This window comes from Tachysurus vachellii, chromosome 9 (assembly GCF_030014155.1).
Source record: "Tachysurus vachellii isolate PV-2020 chromosome 9, HZAU_Pvac_v1, whole genome shotgun sequence".
In the NCBI taxonomy this organism is placed as follows: domain Eukaryota; kingdom Metazoa; phylum Chordata; class Actinopteri; order Siluriformes; family Bagridae; genus Tachysurus; species Tachysurus vachellii.
In genome coordinates, this window is record NC_083468.1 from 7,988,779 (window position 1) to 8,008,547 (window position 19,769).

The 19,769-nt window shown below is 39.7% G+C and overlaps 1 protein-coding gene across 2 annotated transcripts in view; it reads right to left on the reverse strand.

The window, feature by feature from the left end:
- The window catches only part of LOC132851026 (rho guanine nucleotide exchange factor 17-like), a 97,035-nt gene extending 77,318 nt beyond the window's left edge, over positions 1-19,717 (reverse strand). Inside the window, exons 1-2 of one of the 2 annotated variants that reach the window (XM_060877576.1) lie at positions 18,720-19,717; positions 15,013-18,632 (exon numbers count right to left, since the gene is read on the reverse strand). In XM_060877576.1, coding sequence (XP_060733559.1) covers positions 15,013-18,632; positions 18,720-19,263 — 4,164 coding nt within the window. In that variant the 5' untranslated portion in view covers positions 19,264-19,717. Of the gene's footprint in view, positions 1-15,012 lie in introns of both variants that reach the window. The other variant, XM_060877575.1, reaches the window with a different exon arrangement.
- Between the last annotated feature and the right edge of the window lie 52 nt (positions 19,718-19,769).

The window sequence follows — 19,769 nt, forward strand, 5'->3', positions numbered from 1 at the left end:
ACATGTGTCTGAGTTCATGTATAGAATTAAGACCAGTTTGGAATGTGCATGACTTGAGTGAAGACCACAGATGGAACTGTGGTTATGTCTTTCATCCATGTCTGGAAGTATTTTGAAACAAAAAGGGGGAAGTTATTAGCATGTATTTAGCCAAGTTACTTAGTCCGCTACCTTAACATGAGTTAACATGACAGGATTTCAGAGAGTATCTTCTCCTCAATATTGCCTTGTCAGGTTCCAGCCACTAGTTCAACACAATACAATTACAAACCTGGGGATAGCAGGGCAAACGGATGCCTTCTCTGAAAGCAAGCTCTTCATCTTTTCAAACTTCACAAGGTAACATACAATACTAAAGATACCTACCGTCTATACATGATCTACTGTCATTTAGCTTCTAACACTTATTTTTCTAACACTATGACTCGTGCAGAACCTATGTGCTATATGAAAATCAAGAAATTGTCAAAAAAATTATAAAAAACCTCAAGTTGTGTACTATACACTTCCATGATCTATACGTCATGTACTCGATCATCTAGTTTATGAATTAAACAGAACAATAACGTTGTTTAATTGGAAGTTTTACCCGTTTTACAGTCCCTCCGAAATGACAAATGCAGGTAATGCAGTAGAGAGTTTTAAACTAACACAAGTTTTTAAGTTCATATGAAGACCAGCATGTCTTTCTCCGAGATATAGCCAGCAATATAGTGTATAACATACAATTCTTTGAAATGACAGAAAGTGCGAATACTGAGGAAGTAAAAATGCATATGCATTCAAATGACACTAAAAACATCACAGAAAAAAGGCTGAGCCACAACTGTGCCAACTTTACTCGGTCCAAATGTAGCAAGCGCAGGGAAAAGTAGTGTCCTCAAATGCCCCTAGACACAGTGGGAGTGGGGAGAGTTGGAGCAGGGGGGTAGTTTAGACAGGAGGCACTATGCCAGTCTCCCTTCTCCACGAATTGGGCCCCATGATTCACCATGATCCTGCTGCCTCGCTCATGCCAAGCTACCATTCCAGCCCTTCAACTGTTTTCATTTCTTGTTTCGAAATGTATATCAAGCGCAAAATCATTTTCTATCTTAAGGCTTTCTGGAGCCAAGCTAGAGAACGAGCTAGGGATGAAAATGGAAAACAAAAGCAAGGGCTATTTCGAGACTGTCAAACATAGTGCCAAAGAGGCATGCAAAATCACTCCTGAGGGCCCCAAACATGGCGTGAAACCCAAACATGGATAATGGAAAACAACGGCGGCATTCGCAATTCCTGACGTCTGATATCAGCCTGATGTCACTTTAGATTAGACATGATCCACTAATTGTTTACACAAGACAACATGATATTTAACACGCACCCACGTGTTTGCATGCAAGTACACTAGCCCTTTGTTTCATTCAAGAGGAATGTGCCTAGGTAGGCAGCATTTCTCAGTAAAGTCTGTGTTCTTATAAAGGGTTTGTTTATTCTTTCTATTTTTTCATTTACAATGAAGTACAAGGTCTTTTGAATGTTTTTTTTACATGTTTAACTATAATCTGTATTCTGCAAAAGTATGAAAAACCTAGCAACTGGCATTATCTAGCAAAATGTTAAATTTAATAAAATAAGTTTATTGATCCCTGCTGAAATTTCATGCAGAAAATTGCAACTGCAAACTACTTGCACAAATTCAAGGGTGTGTTCTAAATCACATACTATGTGTAAGTGAAGTCATCATCCTGTATAGCAGGGCAGCATGCAGCCAAGGTACTTGTGATTACCTGCTGTTGTTATATTACAAAATGATCAACACTTGGCCAATAAACCTGATTCTGATCTGATTCTGAAGTAAACTTATACACCAATGTATATTTTGTCATATTTACTAACTTTAGGAAAAGAGCAAAATCTTTCAACAGGAGCTTGTCTTTTAGTTTCCTTTACTCGTTTAGCTCACACTGTGACTGCATGAACCAGCAGCATTGTCAGAGAGTATGAATCACCTAACATTACTATCTAGTCAAATACAAGCTCTAGCTGAAGGGAAAACAGTTGCTCCTCTCATCTCACAATCTTACTTTGCACTGACTCAAAAGCCAATGAGAGTACTAGCCAGAGATGGGGGACTCGAGTCATATGACTTGACTCGAGTCGGACTTAAGTCGCACAGTTGAGACTTGAGACTTGCTTGACAAATATTAAAAAAAGACTCGACTTGACTTTGACTTCACATTCATGACTTGAGTTAAATGACTCGAAATAACTTGTTTTTTGTTTTTGTTTTATCTTTGTTGTCTATTTTGTTTTTAAATCTGTTTTTAAACGCACGCAAGAGCGTAATCTAACCACGTGACGCAGCAGGCAAGCAGAGGGAGCGCGCGCACTAACTAATAAACCTTAACAGTCGTGACGAAACATGGAAGGCGCTACACCAAAAATAATTAAGTTCGGGTACCGGAATTTTGTGCAAGATGAGAAGAGAACAGCAGTATGCGACCACATCGCTCACAATTGAATGACAAAGTTCTATCAAATTAATTTTTAGTAAGTGCAATGTAGTGGAAATGTCAGCTGTTTTGCAATAGCACTTATAATTGGTCTTCAGTGCACATATATATATAAAACATAAATATAAATATAAATATAAAAATAAAAAACTTCAGAGTTGCAAGCAGAGCCATATTCTTATCTCGCATGCACAAGCACGCAGACACATTCAATTTAAAGGGATAGTTCACCCAAAAATAAAAAAAATTCTTTCATAATTTTCTCACCCTCATGATGTTACAAACCTGTATGAATTTCTTTGTTTAGATGAACAGAAGATATTTTAAGGAATGTTTGTAACCAAACCATTCATGAGCCCCATTCACTTCTATAGTATTCTTTTTTCCCACTGTGGAAGTGAATGGGGCTCGTGAACGGTTTGGTTACAAACAGTCCTCAAAATATCTACATGTGTTCATCAAAACAAAGAAATTTATAAAGGTTTGTAACATCATGAGGGTGAGAAAATGATAGAATTTTCATTTTTAGGTGAACTATCCAATCATCTCTCTCTCTCTCCCTCTCTCTCTCTCTCTCTCTCCAATAGTTAATTCACTTCAAGGTTTGTGTGATTCAATAATTTACATTTTTTGATTGACGTGATTGATTGTTGTTATTCTGTTGTTAAAAAGGAAGGATCTAATTTAAGGATGTGTTTCATGTCCCATTAAAAGGGAATGCCTGTACAAAAAAATGCTGTTTGGTTGCAAAGTAACCATTGTACTTTTTTTATATAAACTTTTCCATGGTCTTCTGCCATATTTGAGGCATCTTGAAACTTTGCATGCTTTTATGTTGGCCTTATTTCAGTTACATTTACATCTTATTTTTTGTAGATTTGATTTGTATTCATTTTTAGATTTTTATTGTATTTACAACTCACCTGTATGTGGACACCTTTCAAAAATAAATGCATATAATCATTTTTGTTGCAAATAAAACTCTCATAGTCCATAAATACTGTAGATTTAACTTTGTTTAATATATACATTTAGTTAAATCATCAAACATATGTATGACTTGCCAGTGACTTGCTTGACTCAAGCTACGACTTGACTTGACTTGCTTGACATAAAGCAGTGACTTGACTTGACTTGACTTGACACTCACAAAAAATGACTCGGACTTGCTTGAGACTTGAAGGTTAAGACTTGAGACTTACTTGTGACTTGCACATGTGTGACTTACTCCCACCTCTGGTACTAGCTAGCTAGCTTCTATACACTGTAAAGAGCAAAACTATCATGAATGTGCACTGAATGGTAGATTAAACAAACAGCTATGACAATGTAACCAAGTTTGAAATCACATACACATACAAAACACATATATACACACACACACACACACACACACACACAGCAAAGGCTAGCTGTGTCTTTAGCTAAAATGCCTCTGCAACTGGGTAACAATACAAATTCCACAATGAAAATAAATCACGAGTTGTTTACTGCTCAGTAGATTAATAAAGCATTGAAAAAAAACAGCATGTAGTAAATTTACCAAAAGCATTATGACTCACTGTATGGCCTGACTGACCTTAGTTGGCATGTATCTTACTTCTTTATTTAAAAAATACAAAAACAACATAAAAAAAAACATTTAGCATTAGCTAGGTGTTCAGTTCAGCTCTACTCGAACTTCATAACTGTATGATTTAGCCTCTACTATGAATCTGGTAACATATTGACGGCAGCTTTAACTATGCTAGTATTAGCTAACATTAGCTGATCATCAACTATGATTCTGACCACAAGAATCATTAGATAGAATTATAAAAAACAGTGTCATATTTTCAGAGGAGAACAAACTGGAACCTGCCTGAGGTCCAGCTTTGTCTTTTGTTCCTTGGTTCTGGCCCTTCCAGAAGGAGGTGCTTCTATGAGGAAAAGAAGAGCATGCAAAGAGGTGAGCTGAGGCCATTAGCCAAGGGTCTTGGCCATTCTTCTAAATGCAGGTTTGAGAAGGATCGTGACGGGTGCTCATGTCTCCCTGCCAGGCCAAGTGCCCGAATGCAAGTCACAAAAAAAGTGTTCGAGGCTCTGACATGCCCCACACACACACACACACACACACGGCCCTGTTGCCCACTCTCTGAGCTATGCCCTTGTCCACTATAGAGTCCACTTTGTGTGCCAGGGCCAGTGAGTGGGCTAGGACTCCAGAGAGGAAATAGCTAAGGACTGAACAAGAGGTTTTATTCCCATTCAGACAGTGGGGATGTGTTTGGGTATGAAAACTGTAAGAAGGTTTTATAAAACATGAGATATATTTGTTGTATTCATGACTAAGTAGAAACTGTAAAGCATCCAATACTAAAGATACACCAAGATTCCAACTCTTCAAGATACAAAGACCCAAGACGCCAATATGATGACCAAAGAAAAAAGAGGAAATACTGTATTCTGTGCACTTTTAAGCAGATTTCTTTGTGTGCTTTAAACAAAATCATTTCAGATAGATTAAAGAATAGTCAAATCTTCCTGATGAATTATTGTCTGATAAGGCAGCAGATCTGTGTAAAATAGGTTTTTCTATTAAATGAATTTTTCTATTTACTGGATGTTATCATTTACATCATTTTAATGATTTAAACCAAGGGCTAATTGTAACGCCAGGTTACAAAGTGAAAATATCCTGTGCATCTGCTTCAATCATATGCCTCTCCCCCTTGATGTGCTCCTCCTACTTTTTACTGTAAAAGTTTCGACTTAATAATACAACTTAATACATAAGACAACACTGTAGCTGCAGATCGAAGAGAGCCAATTACTACATTAATGCTAATTACTGTGAAAACAATGTTATTTTATATAATTTGGTGAAAGCATTTATAAAAAAAAATGACCATAGTAAACCGAGCTACAAGATATAAAAATATGTTGTACGTCATCATCAATCGAACATTAACCAGATTTTATACTTAAATTTTATGTAGGCATTGGGTAAATTTGAAAAGAAAATGTTAAAGGAAAATGTAATGCTTTTTGCAAGAATTTTATTTACTTTCTTTCAGAACCAAAAACATAGAAAGATTTTTGAAATTCAATCCTCAGCATTAGGGACATGGTTCTCCAAACTCAGTCAAGAGCCTACAAGATGACTACAGTTATTAGGCAAAAGTGTGACTGCTTAGTCTTTCGTTTCACTTTCAGTCCAAGAACTGTAGCTACAATTAATATTAGCTAAGTGACTGTCTATAGTTAGCACTAATGCATGATTATAGTCCAAGAAGCAGCCAGCCAGTTTCAGCCACACTTTCATTATGCTGTTGTCAGCCATCAGCTAATTCTATAGTTAGCACGAGGGACTGATTATAGTCATAGGATCAGACTGACTACAGCTAGCATTACCTAAGATACTAGCTTATTCTCGGACATGACACTGTCTCTATGTCTGCTCACTTAACTAAATTCAGTAAAGTTTCACTATGAATTGCAGATTTCAATACTCTTGTGACACATGACAGTTATTATTCGAAAGTCCAAAAAAAGTCTTATAGGACAACCCATGAACATCCTGAATTCAATGCTATATTTATGTTGGCTTGTAGAAGTTTTGCTTATTCTTCTTAGACAAAAATCTTTGGTCTGACATTTGTTGCTGTTAGTTTTCTAAGCGATCCGGGTACCGGTACTCACAGTACCGGGTCTCAAAATAGCCTTTTTTTGCCATGGACACCCATTATAAATGAGAGGTGTCCATGTCCATTTAGAGGTTTATAACTCGGCAAGCTTTCAATCTATCTACACCAAACTTGTCCAGCTTCTTTAGGGTGATACTTTGGAAAAAAGGTTTAAATTGATGTACCGACTGGCCTTTCGGTTTTCCCGCAGCCCTGCCCCCAATATATGCAAAATCAAAAAACTTTCTACAACATTAACATGTGACATATCAAAACACTCAGGACAACGAGGGAAACTGCGTCATGGGTATTCGGATGTGCAGCCCCTCCAAAAGAATTAAAAATACCACAAAATGGACATTTAATATATCAAAACACAGCACAATGAGGAGAATTGCATCACGGGCATTCGGGTGACGTCACATGCATGTATCCACTTGCCTCCAAAAGTATTGGCAACTAAGCATACCGGCCTTTGGGAATACTTGCTCCGACAAGCCAACATCAAATTTTGTCACCATGAACTTTACAAATCTAGGTTATTTTGTAATTTTTAAAATTGAAGTTGTTGTATAAATATTTATATTTACCCAAAAAGATTAATTACCTGTACAAACCTTTAATTAAATACATGCAACTTTAAACTTTAAACTTTAAAAGAGTTTTAAAACTCCCAAAACACTCTCTTATTTCCAAAAAAATACAAGTAGAGTTCCAATAACAAAATAATAATCTAAGAAGATACTTCCATTTTTTGGCGAAAAAAATGTGCAACAAAATTCTAAAAATCTAATTTGTCTCTAGGACAAATTAAAATTGTATATTTTTAATAATTACATTGTCCAATAAGATTCTAAAATTCTAAGATGCTCCTATAAGACAAACTAAAATTCCATTAGGATTTTTTGACAAGGGCTTTATTTTTTCACATCTTTGTAGCTTGGATAGCTGTCTGCATATAGTAAGCAGAGACATAAACATATTAAACATATTAAGATTGATGAAGCACCATGAAACTTTATCCTATGTGAAACCACTGAGTTTGCTGTTGTTATCAAGGAGAAAGATTATCGCAATACAAACATATCTTTTTACTGGCCACTACATTTATTCGATGATGCTAGCAAACTAGCCAGATTTAAACAAATAATAACAACAAAGTAGCATAAACTAATGCAATTTGAGGTAATGCTAGTGCACCTTTCTGTTGCTTTTTAATAACAATGTATGAGACTAGTTTGTTCTCCAATTTAAAATTTGTTGACATCAAACAGCATATGCAGCACATACACAGCATCATTTACTGATTAAACTATCATTTTAAGACAAATTTCAATGTTATGATGTGTTTTAGGTATGAATTATAATGGAAATGAAGTCATTTTTATGCTAGATATTAACTTACTGGCTATGGAAAATAAAATGCTAATTAGCTGAACAAATTTAACCGAAGCTCTGGACTGGTCATCTCAAGAATCATATGATGTGTGTCCAAAATAAAAAAGAGTTTATTCCAAACTTGATTCCCTAGAAAAAGGATACAGAATAGTCCCACATCACACTCAGACAATGCTGCAAGGGCTGGATAACAGGAGTTAAAGAGAGGACGACAGGACCACATCAGAGGGAAACAAGAATAGAGAGAAGAGCGAGTGCACGCACACGCACACACACACGAATATGCAGCTGCAATCGTGGCCAATTAAGAAATGTTGTTACAAATACAGAAGAAAAAACAAAACAAATACAGACAAATACACACACTTCCCTATCACACCATACACATACATATACGACTGAGCAATTGAGGGTTAAGGGCCTTGCTCAGGGACCCAGCAGTGGCAGGTTGGTTGGAGTCGGACTCATGACATTCTGATCAGTAGCCTAACACCTTAACCACTGAGTTACCACATCCCTATTCTCTCTCTCAATCATCAGAAAGTGCTGTTTCAGAGGGCCTCCCCTTACATAAGCATCCAGACTCTGTAATTATGAAGGGTGGTTCCGTCCTAATGTGTGTATGCGTGTGTATGTGTTTGTCTTGCTTGTGTCTTTGGGCCTCCTCCACAAACAAAGAGAAAGTGGAAAAGAAATTTGAAAGGCAGAACTGAAAAATTCAGAATCCCAGGTGGAAGGGGAAACCAATCCTGAGTTGAGATGTGCTTCTAATATTTGATCTCTGAGGGAAAATATTAGATGTGAAAATGTTATACCACGGTTTAAACAGCACACTGCTAGAACATGAGTTTCCAGACTTCAATGTAACCATCATGTGGAATTTACATGACTGAATTGCCAAGGAGGACACGTTTAATCCATTTAGACACATGGGGACAGCTGGAGAGTGAGAGAGAGAGATATGCATACAGAAAGGGGGATAGACACATGTAGGAAATGTACTGATAATTCTCTCCAAAATATTTCCTCACTGGGGAGCAGGCCTTTTTCCGTTTGCTTGGTCTCTCATATACACACACACACACACACACGCACACAGGCACAGAGAGAGAGAGAGAGATCATTGGCAAGGAATAAGCCAGATGAATGATAGAAAGTTGTCTCTTTTCCTGCCCTGCCCTTCTGCTCCTGTTTATGTTAGTGAGACCACAGGGGGCCGGGCCTATTAAACGAAACAAACAAACAAACACACACACACAATACTTCCCTTTAAAAGACCTTCCATTAGCATAAGAATGAATTCCTGCACCTACAATATCTCGTACTCACTTTAAAATAAAGTAACCAAAAGTAAGATTTTACAACGCACAGCCACACATACACATGCACACACACTGGAGCTTCGCCAGAGGTGCCCTGGGAAAGAGAGAAACCCCCCACCCACCCCTGGTGGCTTGATTACCCCATGACCCCTTTCTCATGCCCGGGTCTGTCCACAAGACAGAAAAGAGCACAAACACACACATAAAATCATCTTCTCTGCTTTATAATCTCTGTGCTCATCTCTGACATCAGTCTGACAAAATTTCCTTCATTTTAGAAAAATTGTACCATGTAATGTATAATTTGAGCACATATAGTAAAAGTTTTATTGCAATTCATTGTTTACATGCGAGGTCATTGTATATTATACAAGAGTATTTACAAGAAAGGAAACTGCATTGCATCCTGCTTGCAATAAGATAGAAATATGTAAAAATGTAATTTGCTAATATTGTTGCTTGCTTGTTTCCCTCCGTCTTCACTGAGCACTTTCTCTTGATCAGGTTTGCAACAAAGCCAAAGCCTGTCCCCAGAAACACTGGGCATGTGGAGGGAATGCACCTAGGAAGAAACAACTGTCTGTTGTTTGTGCCTCCATAAAAACAATCATTCACACATGTTTTGAGAGATGGAAATAATCCCAGAGAACTTTCAGGGAACCCACATTTAGATGTGGAGATGTGAAATGTCAGTATCCCAAGGACCTGTGAGGCCACAGTGCTGCCCTTTCCACCACCACGCCATATATGGTGCACACTAATCACCATAATAAACAAAATAATGACAAGAATTTCACTGTCAAAAGTTCTGGGGATAATAAAGGATTCTTAGTGAAAGCTTTTGTGGTAGAAAAGCATTTAATTTAAGCCTCTACACACAAACAGAGTATGAACTGAAGAAAACCACCATTTTCTAGGAAGGGTTCCAATGATGCAGTATCAATTAGCATTTAAAGACTTAGAGAGAGTAATACCAATGGAGCAGTACTGCAAGAAACTAAAAAAGTGGCTAAAAAAGTATTACCTTAACCAAGATATTGCTGAGTATTTTTTTTTGTGATTGTTTCATCCACTTTTTCTTAAAGAATTTGTATCACAAGATTTTTTTCCATACTTTATTTTTTATACCCGAAATAAGATTAGAATCATCTCACACTGAAAGCCAACAGTATCCTGACTAATTATATATCAGAATTGTGGCCATAACACAATTTGGTTTTAGTTACTAAACATGTCCAATAAGTCAATTTCTTTCCAGCTGGTGGACTAAAACACCAGTGTACAAGTAAAAAAGATGAACTGTGATTTCAATGATAGCTGTACTCATGTTTGATGATTAATGCATGTTGAGATGATGTTACCTAATGCGAAATGATGAAATCCTGGAGGGAGTGTTTAATGTGCTGTTAATTTTGACCTGAAGTTTGCATCATGTTAATCTGGTGACTATAGTTTTCTTTATTTGCTAGATCCATTAGTGTCAGCAATATGACACATCAAGTTTAACAACACTACAATTGAATGTCCTGGCTAAGTGACTAGCTGTGGAGTCAGTGAAACACTGTGTACAATGAGATTACAGCCAGACTGCTGCTTTATTGCTGTAAGACCTGGTTACAAGATGGATCTGATGAAGGCGAAGTCATCAGTATAAACACACACTCACATAGCATTCCACTCCCCAATCACTCGCAGAAGTTTACCTGCTGTTAATAGATGGGGAGAAAGGGGGGGGAGAGAGAGAGAATTAGAGAAACAAAGAAAGAGAGATGGAAAGACAAAGAGGGGTAAAAAGGGACAGAGACAAAGAGATTGAGCAATAAATGTGAAAAAAGAGGAAATAGAAAAAAGGTTAAAAACATAAATAAATAAAAGACAGAGATGATAAACAAAGTTAGGTTATTCATCTCCTGAGCATGGGTGTGTGTGCAAAAAAATGATCACAAAGGTCTCTGATAGGTTACTGAAATGTGACACACTGATACTCCCTTGATTTTCTTTACTTGAATTAAGTAAGGAAGTAGGTCACATAAAAAAAGTCTCTCACACACACACACACACACACACACACACACACACACACACACACACACAGTGTCTGCTTCTCAAGGCTCTTATACAGAGAAAAAAGATAGGGCACATTCCTTCTGCTTGATTAACTGAAAACAACAGAGCCACCAGTTTCCCTCTTCTTCCTCCTCTCACATGTCTCTTCCATCTCTCTCGCTGTTCTCTGTTCTCACTTTTCTATTCTGTTCAGTTTTCTCTGTTCGGTCTTCCCAATATCACTTCTCACTTTTGCAGTCATGCTCTACTACTCTTCCCTCTGTCTATCCCTTTCTGATATCACACTTCAATCTAACTGCAGAAAAAAACAAGGAGATGACCTCATCTCTCTACTATGCATTGCCTCCTTCACTGGCTTTAAAGAGGAAAGAAAGAGAAAGGCAGGTGTGGAGAATTTGTGACAGAAGCAGAGAGAAAATTTCCATGTCAGGATTAGGTTCAGGTTGAGGGTCAGGTTCAAGGCAAAACTGGCAAAGGTCAGAGGTCAAACCTTAACACTTTACCACATGTGGAATGACCACACTGATGGTAGCTAGTAGCTAGTATCTTCCAGTACTAGCTACTGGAAGATAAGGGTTATTGCTACAATCAGCGACAAAAACGAGACAGAATAAACAACTACGTATCTGAAGTATCATTTAATACTAGCTGGAGACTATGGCAGTGTCTTAATCAGCTCCCTAGAGTTCACTAGTTTGGGCACTGCTCAGGGAATCTACCATTTTTAGGACTGTCTTTACCAATCACTGAATTCTTCCTGTGCATTGAAATGTTTACTCCGTTAAAAAAATAAAAATAGGAAAAATAGGAAATGCCGGCATCATTTCTGAAGCCTCTTGGCTGGAAGAAATGTAAGTAGCTTGTTATCATTGTTATAGGTCTCACATAATTCAAGTGCTTTGGCCTTTTATATTCGGTTTGTTTGAGTCGAACAACTTTTCAGTGTTTAATGATTTAAAAAATATTTTTAAAAAAAACAACAACTATCTAGCAAGCCCACAATCGTGGGTGATTAAGCCAACATGCTTATTTAACATATAAAACTTAAATATTTCATATGTTTGTGCTTTTCCAGTGACTAATGATGAAATCGTCAGTGTCCCAATGTGGAGTAGTTCAGGATACTCATCAGTGCTCCAACTTGTGTACACGCTGTCTAAATTGCAGCCCTTGTGGAAAAGGCTAAATAAAAATTGAGAATTTAGCAATGTCTGAGAATAATTAAAGCCTGTATGATGGCATTCATCAATTAAAAACCTGTAATATTTTGAGGTAAATACTGTACTGACGAGTTGAAAAGGAGCGGTTCAAGTTTGCTTGTGCTACAAAACACCCACTCAAGCTGTGCAGGAAGGGATAATGAAGAATGGGTGTGAGATCAGAAGACAGCACTTCGTTGCTTCAGGCCTGGAAGTCTCATGCAGCATTCTCCCAGCATCCTTCCCTGCAACTCGTCAAGTCCATCAGTAACCACAACAACTTCCTGTTTCTGTTCCCCGGCTTCCTGTCTGCAAAGGATCACTCCACACCAATGCTGTCAGAGGAGCAGGCCAAGGGTCCAGAAATATACAGTACACGCACACACACACACACACGTGTGTATTTACCAGATGGAAGAAAATTTCAACAGTCTCATGTTCTTCTAGATATTTATGCTAATGTACTGTCCACAGCAGACATAATTATAAAAAAACATAAGCAGCTTACTTTTATATATTATATATCTAAAAAAAATTAAGTACACACACACACGAGGAGCATACATAAGTATTAACTCACCATCTATACTTTCACTTCCAAACACCACACCCTTTCATTCTTTACTTCCAATCTTCTATCTTTGTGTGCTATTCTCCCTCCTTTCTCTTTTCTCTCCACTTTTAGAGATCAAGTGAGATATGGTGTTCACGGCATAAAAAAAACTGACCTTGACATATGTCTACCCCTCCAATGGGTGAGCTGAAGGCACACATCCCTCCATCTAACCGCAAGTATGTTTGGGTGTTCAAATCATTTGCTTGCATCACACACTCCTTAAAGAAATGCTTTAAACAAGCAGGTTTTACTCCACATTTATTTCTTGCTTTTTCTCTTACACGCATGCAGCAGTAATGTTAAAAACAGGGTGCTCTTCTCCAACACACCCAAACCATTAAACCCAGTGGTTCTGCTAATAATAATAATATTCACCTAACACAATAAACATTACATCACTAATGTGTTCGTAAGAATCTAGAAAATGATCACACATAATCAGCTGTTTTGGCAGAAACTGCATGGTATTGTTCTTCTTGTTCTTCTGTGTAAACTCTTCAACACACTACCAGACAGTGCAAGCCCATGTCCAAACTATAATGCTTCCCAGTGTGGTAAGGTCATCCTTATAAACAAACCTGTAAGGACCACATCCATGTTACACCTCTCAGTGTATTTAATACCCTACTGCAACATAACAGTAGCTAACTACTTTGCAATGAAACATCTTAAAAATCAGCGGCTGCTGTAACACTAGTCAGCTAACAGTATTTAATGTCTTCAAGCTCTTTAGTGTTTTTACAATGCTAGTCTATCATTTATAGTTGGCGCTACTGAATTGATGGGTGTGCCTCTTGTACAACAGAGAGACCTCTGTTACAGAAACATTATATGTGCAAACATGGTCTGTGGTGCAGACAAACCATTTTCAAGATCCAAGTGGGAAAATTCTTATGCGACCCTTCATCCAAACAATGAACCAAATTATATTAAAGGTCATGAGGCAGGATTCCTGAGGCTACTATTTAGATACACAGACAATGTGGGTATTTCCACTTACCTTTATTCATTTGCTAAACACAAGCTTTGACGATCAGGTGGTAATACTAATGCATCATTGAAATTTTCTTTTAATCCTTTACAGTGTCTCTTTTGCAACAAGTGTACAATCAAGTTTGCTCTAGTCTTTGCTACAAACCAAGTGTGTATGCATACAGGAGACAGAGAGACTACTGTGAATGACGACTCAGATTGGACAAAATTATCCAAGCTGAAAGTCAAGGCCATCGAGGCATTTTAACTCTTATCTAGGTCATAATGACACTTCATTAAACAGGGAAAAAAGAAGCATTTCAATTTCACGACAAAGGAATGTTGGCTAACCAGCACAGTGTCAATCGAGGTAATTCATTGTGCCCATCACAACCAGAAGTCGACATTTCAGCAGTGCACAAGGAATCACAGTCAGGCACCACCAAAATCTAGAGAAAGTACGCAACCATAAAAGGTGCTAAAAGAGAATACGGCCTAGCCTTGCCCTAGAAAAAGGTAGATTCATTATACACATACAGAGAAGAAACTAATGTCTGAAAATGTGTAAATAATTTGTAATAAATCTCAATCTATATACAGTATATACACCCAAATCCAGGCACTCTTAAATTAAAAATGTATTGAGGCTATTTCATAGGAACAACCACTAGGCAGCCATTAGAAATGTTATAAACTGTTCCCTGAGCTAAATTGTTATCTAAATACACAAGGAGGTAAAATGATCTGTCCAAAACATGCCAGGAAAGCATGAGCATGACTTTTCAAACAGCTAGAGGGAAAACGGTATGCACCAAAGAAATCAAGGCATATGGGGTATGTCATAAACACAATACGCACACACAAAAAGGCATAAATTCATACTAAGCAAATGTTTGAGGAATAGAGGAAACAAAATGCCTTAGGAAATCTTTAGTTCCCTATTGCTCATCTAATCTTTTACAATCACAGACAAAAGCAGATCATGTGCTATACAGGCACTTCACTGGAATCTGAGTCAATATGTCTCACAAAAGGAGACCATCAGGCATGGATACTACTTCTGATACAGATACACATGCACACACAAGCATACGCTACTCTGAGATCTAGATCTGTCTACTCTACATGATGATTGATCCATATCTGGGATTATAGGTACAATTCCTAATAAACTAAAAAAATTCTTAAAGCAACCCAAAACAGTAATTTAGACTTTGCAATGATTTACATAATAGCATTATGCTGACATATTTAAAAAAAAAAGGGGGGACCTACCACTCGTGGTTTGGTTTTAAGTGGAGCCTGCGTCAGCTCATCACTGGACTTCCTTTGCAGTTTGGGGTCAATACTGGCTGTTTCAGGAACAGAACTGGTACCTTCCACAACAGCCCCTTCAGCAGGGGCATCTGAGGACCCCTCGGGTGGATTCAAGTCCAGGTTGTACTGTTCGGTCACATCCTCTCCTTGTCTGTGTCTTGAGAGTTGTTGTGGTTCATGGCTTTTGGAAGAGCCACGATGCTGGTTAGATGGTGAAATAGGCACAAATGTAGCAGGCTCACTGGCATGGCGTACATGTTTGGGCCTTATTTTTGGTATAGGAAGCTGAGGCAGGATGGACTTGGAAGGATCCAGATGTTCCAGATCTTCATAGCTTCGATCTTCCTGCTGTTCATCTAATTGGTCCCCATCATCGCAAGACTGTTGATGCATGACACGGTGTGTGCGTTTCTTGTAACCGCGACGGCTTATGCAAGGAGACAACACCTGAGCCAGCTTTGGGTCAAAGGGCAAATTTGGCTCCTCATTGCACATTTTATTAACTCCATTGCGGTCAAGATGGGAGGGTAAAACATGTTCTGAGTGGGACTGTGAACTCCTGTTCGAATACTGCCGATACTGCTCACTGTTTAGCTCCCACAGCTCATCTCTTTGCTCTGACAGGATCGGCTCACTGCTTGAAGGAGGAATGGGCTGCTCCAACTCATTAATAGGTTCGTCAGAATGTTTTTGGACTTCAAGAGCTGGAGAAGCCAGTTCACCCCGCCTGCTGGGGTCACTAAAGCTTTTCTTTTTCACTGCTTTTCCATTTGCCTTCTCATCGATGAGCTTGTCCATTGCACCGGGTTCATGCACTATGCTCTGTATCACGGTGCTATAATCTCGCAGCGAGTCATTATACACTGACAGGTCACTAGCTGCACTGCCAGTACACTCCGACAGATCAGCTGCAGAGGAATCTGCACTTACACCAACCTTTGAGTTTAGAGAGAGTGAGCCAAGTAGGTTGCTGTCCACAGAAAAGCTGTTACTACCATCCTCTGCCACCGAGCGACTTCGATGTGGCATGGGATCGCTGAGAGAACGGTAAGCAGACTCGCCAATTGACTCCCCATTACTGCCATTGCTGGAGTCTGAGCCATTGTTGGCAGCTGAGGAGAATTTCCTCCGTCTTCGAAGAGCACTAGGAGTAGGCGGAGCCTCTAAAGAAGCCTGATTTTTGCTGATGCTTACATCTCCACCTATAGCTACTGCCTCATATTCTGTCCTCACAGATGAGGCAGGAGTAGATAGAGACTTCTCCAGCATCATGTTGTGTGACTGTTCCTCATACAGTCCAGACTGAGTCCAAACAGTGAGGGTCTGGCCTAGCAAGTCTGTGCCAGAAGATAGCCCTCCATATAAGCCAGCCTCTGGCTCTGTGACAATTCCTTCATCTGTCAGACTTGATTCATGTCCTGAAAGTTCATCCAATGACTTATCACCAAAAATTTTCTCTCCTGAATTTCCTTTTGTTAAACATTTCCCACTTTCTCTATCAGCTTGCTTTTTGTTTACAGTCTCTACAATCTGTCCATCTATCCTCTCCACTTGCTTCATATTATTAGCTTCTTTATTAGTTCCCACCATGTCAAAATTCCCATTTCTTTTAAGCCCTGCTATGTCATCATTATCGTTATCATAATCATCATCATCATAATCCTTATTAGCACTCATTTGACAAATATCTCTTATTACTTGTCTTGCTTCCTGAATGTAGTGATCTTGTAGAGGGGTTGGCATTGGCTCTTCATAGTCATAACCTCTGCAATCATCACTCTCCACCTCTCTATCAGATATGACTACACGATCGACATCACTTTCACAGTCCAGCCTTTGCTCAGAGGAACTCCTTAAAGCTGACCCTACAGTTTTCTCTGAGTAAGTGAAAGACTTGGTCCTCCTCAAAGTAGCAGTGAGGTCCTTTAGTGAGGGCCTTCTAGAGTTCAGCCCTGCAGTTCTTGAGCCCATTCTGTACATAGTTGGTGTGCTCTGAAGACCCAGATTGCTTGAGTTCAGACTTTCCTCAGCATCTTGACCTCTCTTCTTCATCCTCAGCTCGGATAAATCAGTTTTCAGGTAACTCAGCAGTGACAGAGTTTCTGAAGCAATATCAGGATTTGACATTGATACTCTGTCTTTATCTTTTTCATGACTGACAGGACGGTGACCTAGTCTGCTTTCTGCAGCATTGGGGGTGTCTTCTCCTTGATTCAAGCTAGGCACCAGCCGTGAACGTACACGGACAGGAGCACGAGAAAAATTGTCTCCATGTCCAAAACTAGGTGAGCGGTACATAGTAGCATTGCCATGATATGTTTTGCTTAGGACAGAAGATGAGGCTCTATTGGAGGTTGAACTCATGAGATCTTCAGCCTTCAGAGTTTCAGTGCTGGAATATCTGCTACTACAGCGTGACCCCAAGGGTGTGGAAAGAAATGAGGGAATGGTTACTTTTGACACGCGTGATACAAATGGGACATTACTGGGACCAACTTGTCCTTCAGAAGCTTTACACAAATTCCTATAACTGTCCTGAACCACAGAGGACCCTCGTGCTCTCTCCCACATTTGTCCACTAACGCAGCCCTTAGACCGCAGACTGTCAAGCCTATGTCCCTCCATTTGGGAATCACATAAACGCTGGGGGCGCTCCAGGTGCTCCATCATCAGGGGTTGGTTGTCACTGTCATCAGATTCCTCATTCTCTCTACTGCAATTGCTTTTCTTTTTTTTTCTCAAGGAACGACGCCGAACTTGATGAGCTAATCCTGCTGGGCTATCTTCCTCACTACCTGAAGACCTATGAGAGAGTTTGATCCAGGCCTCATGCTTGTTCCTGAAAACATGTGTTCCAGTTCCTTCACTGCTTTGCACAAACAAACGTGTTTTTCTATCTTTCTGCCCTTCAGACTCGTCCTCCTCTTCTCCCGAGCTCAATCTCTCATGAGTGCTGATCGGTTCCACGGAGGAGCCCGTCTGTGGTTTTGTGGAACTATGTGAAGAATGCAAACTATCTGATGGCTGCGGCTGCTTCGTCCCCTGTCTCTGCTCCTGCTCAGTGTAAGCACATGAATGGGACCTGAGAGGCAGTGCAACAGAACTAGTGCGAGGTGGAGGGGTGGGTGGAGTGGGTCGGGGGTCACTGTCTGTCCAGCCCTTTCTACTACTTTTCTGCGTCTCGACCCTACTTATATCTGCTAATTGTTTTCTTGTCACAGAGCTAAGATCACCATCATGAGAATGCTTTTCTGTGCTAAAACCAGAGTCCATACCCCTTTGTCTGTTAACATCATGATCTGAACTGTTTGTGTCCTGCCAGTGTCCTCTTGACTGCAGTGGCGACTGCCTGTCGCTCTTGTCTGAAGACGAGTTGCCGTCTTTTGTGCTGTAAGAATGGTGAATGTGATAGTCATCAGATTTCAAGTCCTCTCCATCTGACATAGACTTGTTCTTCTTTCTGTGACCATCCCCAAAAAGCTCTCTAATTTTTGTAACGCTCGGCCAGCTCGAATCTATGTGAATAGTTTCACCTTGGGAAGAGCGATGGCGGCGATAAGACTTGCATGTTGAAAATCCTAGGACAAAAACATCATCTTCTGAATTTATAGTGTTACCACTAAAGCTGTCAGAGCCATCACTGATTTCAGAATGATCAGTCTTACCTGCCCTTGTGCCACCTCCAATCTTTCGAACCCTCCTTTTATGACCTCTATCCGAATCCGAGCCAGAGACGGACTCTTGACACTTATGATCCGAACCTTTGTCTGTCAGTGTTCCAGAAAGATTTTTGCTCTGATCAGGGAAACATCCTAAAATGTCCTGGGAAGATGAATCATCTGGAGATCTAATCCTGTGTGAAACTGTAGACTGAAGGACTGAAGTGCTGCTTGAATTTGTGTTGGTTCCAAACTTTTCCGAGAGCTGGCGGATTGAGGGTGAAATGGTATGAGTGGAGCCCTTCTTCAGCTCTGCCCTCGAGAGGCTGGCTGCTGAGATTTTGGAAACTTTTCTAGCCACAGCAGAACTGCGCATATCCAAGGGCTGTGCAGCCGGAGGGGGAAGGGCTCCTCCAGTCTCCAAATCCTCCGAGCCGTGGCGCTGATCTTCGGCGCCTGAACCCCTTTTATTGGCCTTCCAGTTGTGCAGCTTTTTGAAAGAGACACTCCGGTAAACCGCAGCTTTACTTTGCGTCTCCTTCTCTGCCATCCTGTCTCTCTTCCCTCTCGAATTTTTGGCGTTTAAATTCCCTCGTTGTTTGTTTGTTTTTTTTAGTTCATCGATATATCCAGAGCCTTTTTGTGTGTGTTTGCTTTTACAACCTGTAAACTAACGCCGCGTCCCCATTGACCCGGCTGTGTTTTACACAACAAATCAAAACTTTACAAAACTTTACACCTTATGGAAACTGACGCAAGCGCGAATATCCCAGCATTGCTTTCCTTCCGCTTAATTTCCATCCATGAAGGAGGAAAAGAGGCTCAAAGTCTGACCAGAAAGCTCCTGACTTGTTGAACTCCGCACAAAGTTTCCTTAAAATAAATCCCATTTCGGAGGCTGAGCGCGTCTGTACGTGGATGCATCTTTCTGTCCGACACCAGCCGTGCTCACCGTGATTCAGACATCATTAAGGTTGACTTATGTGCTGTGTTTTTTGTGTTTTGCATGCCTAAATGGCTGGTGGGAGTGAGTGAGGGAGGGCGGGACTGAGCATG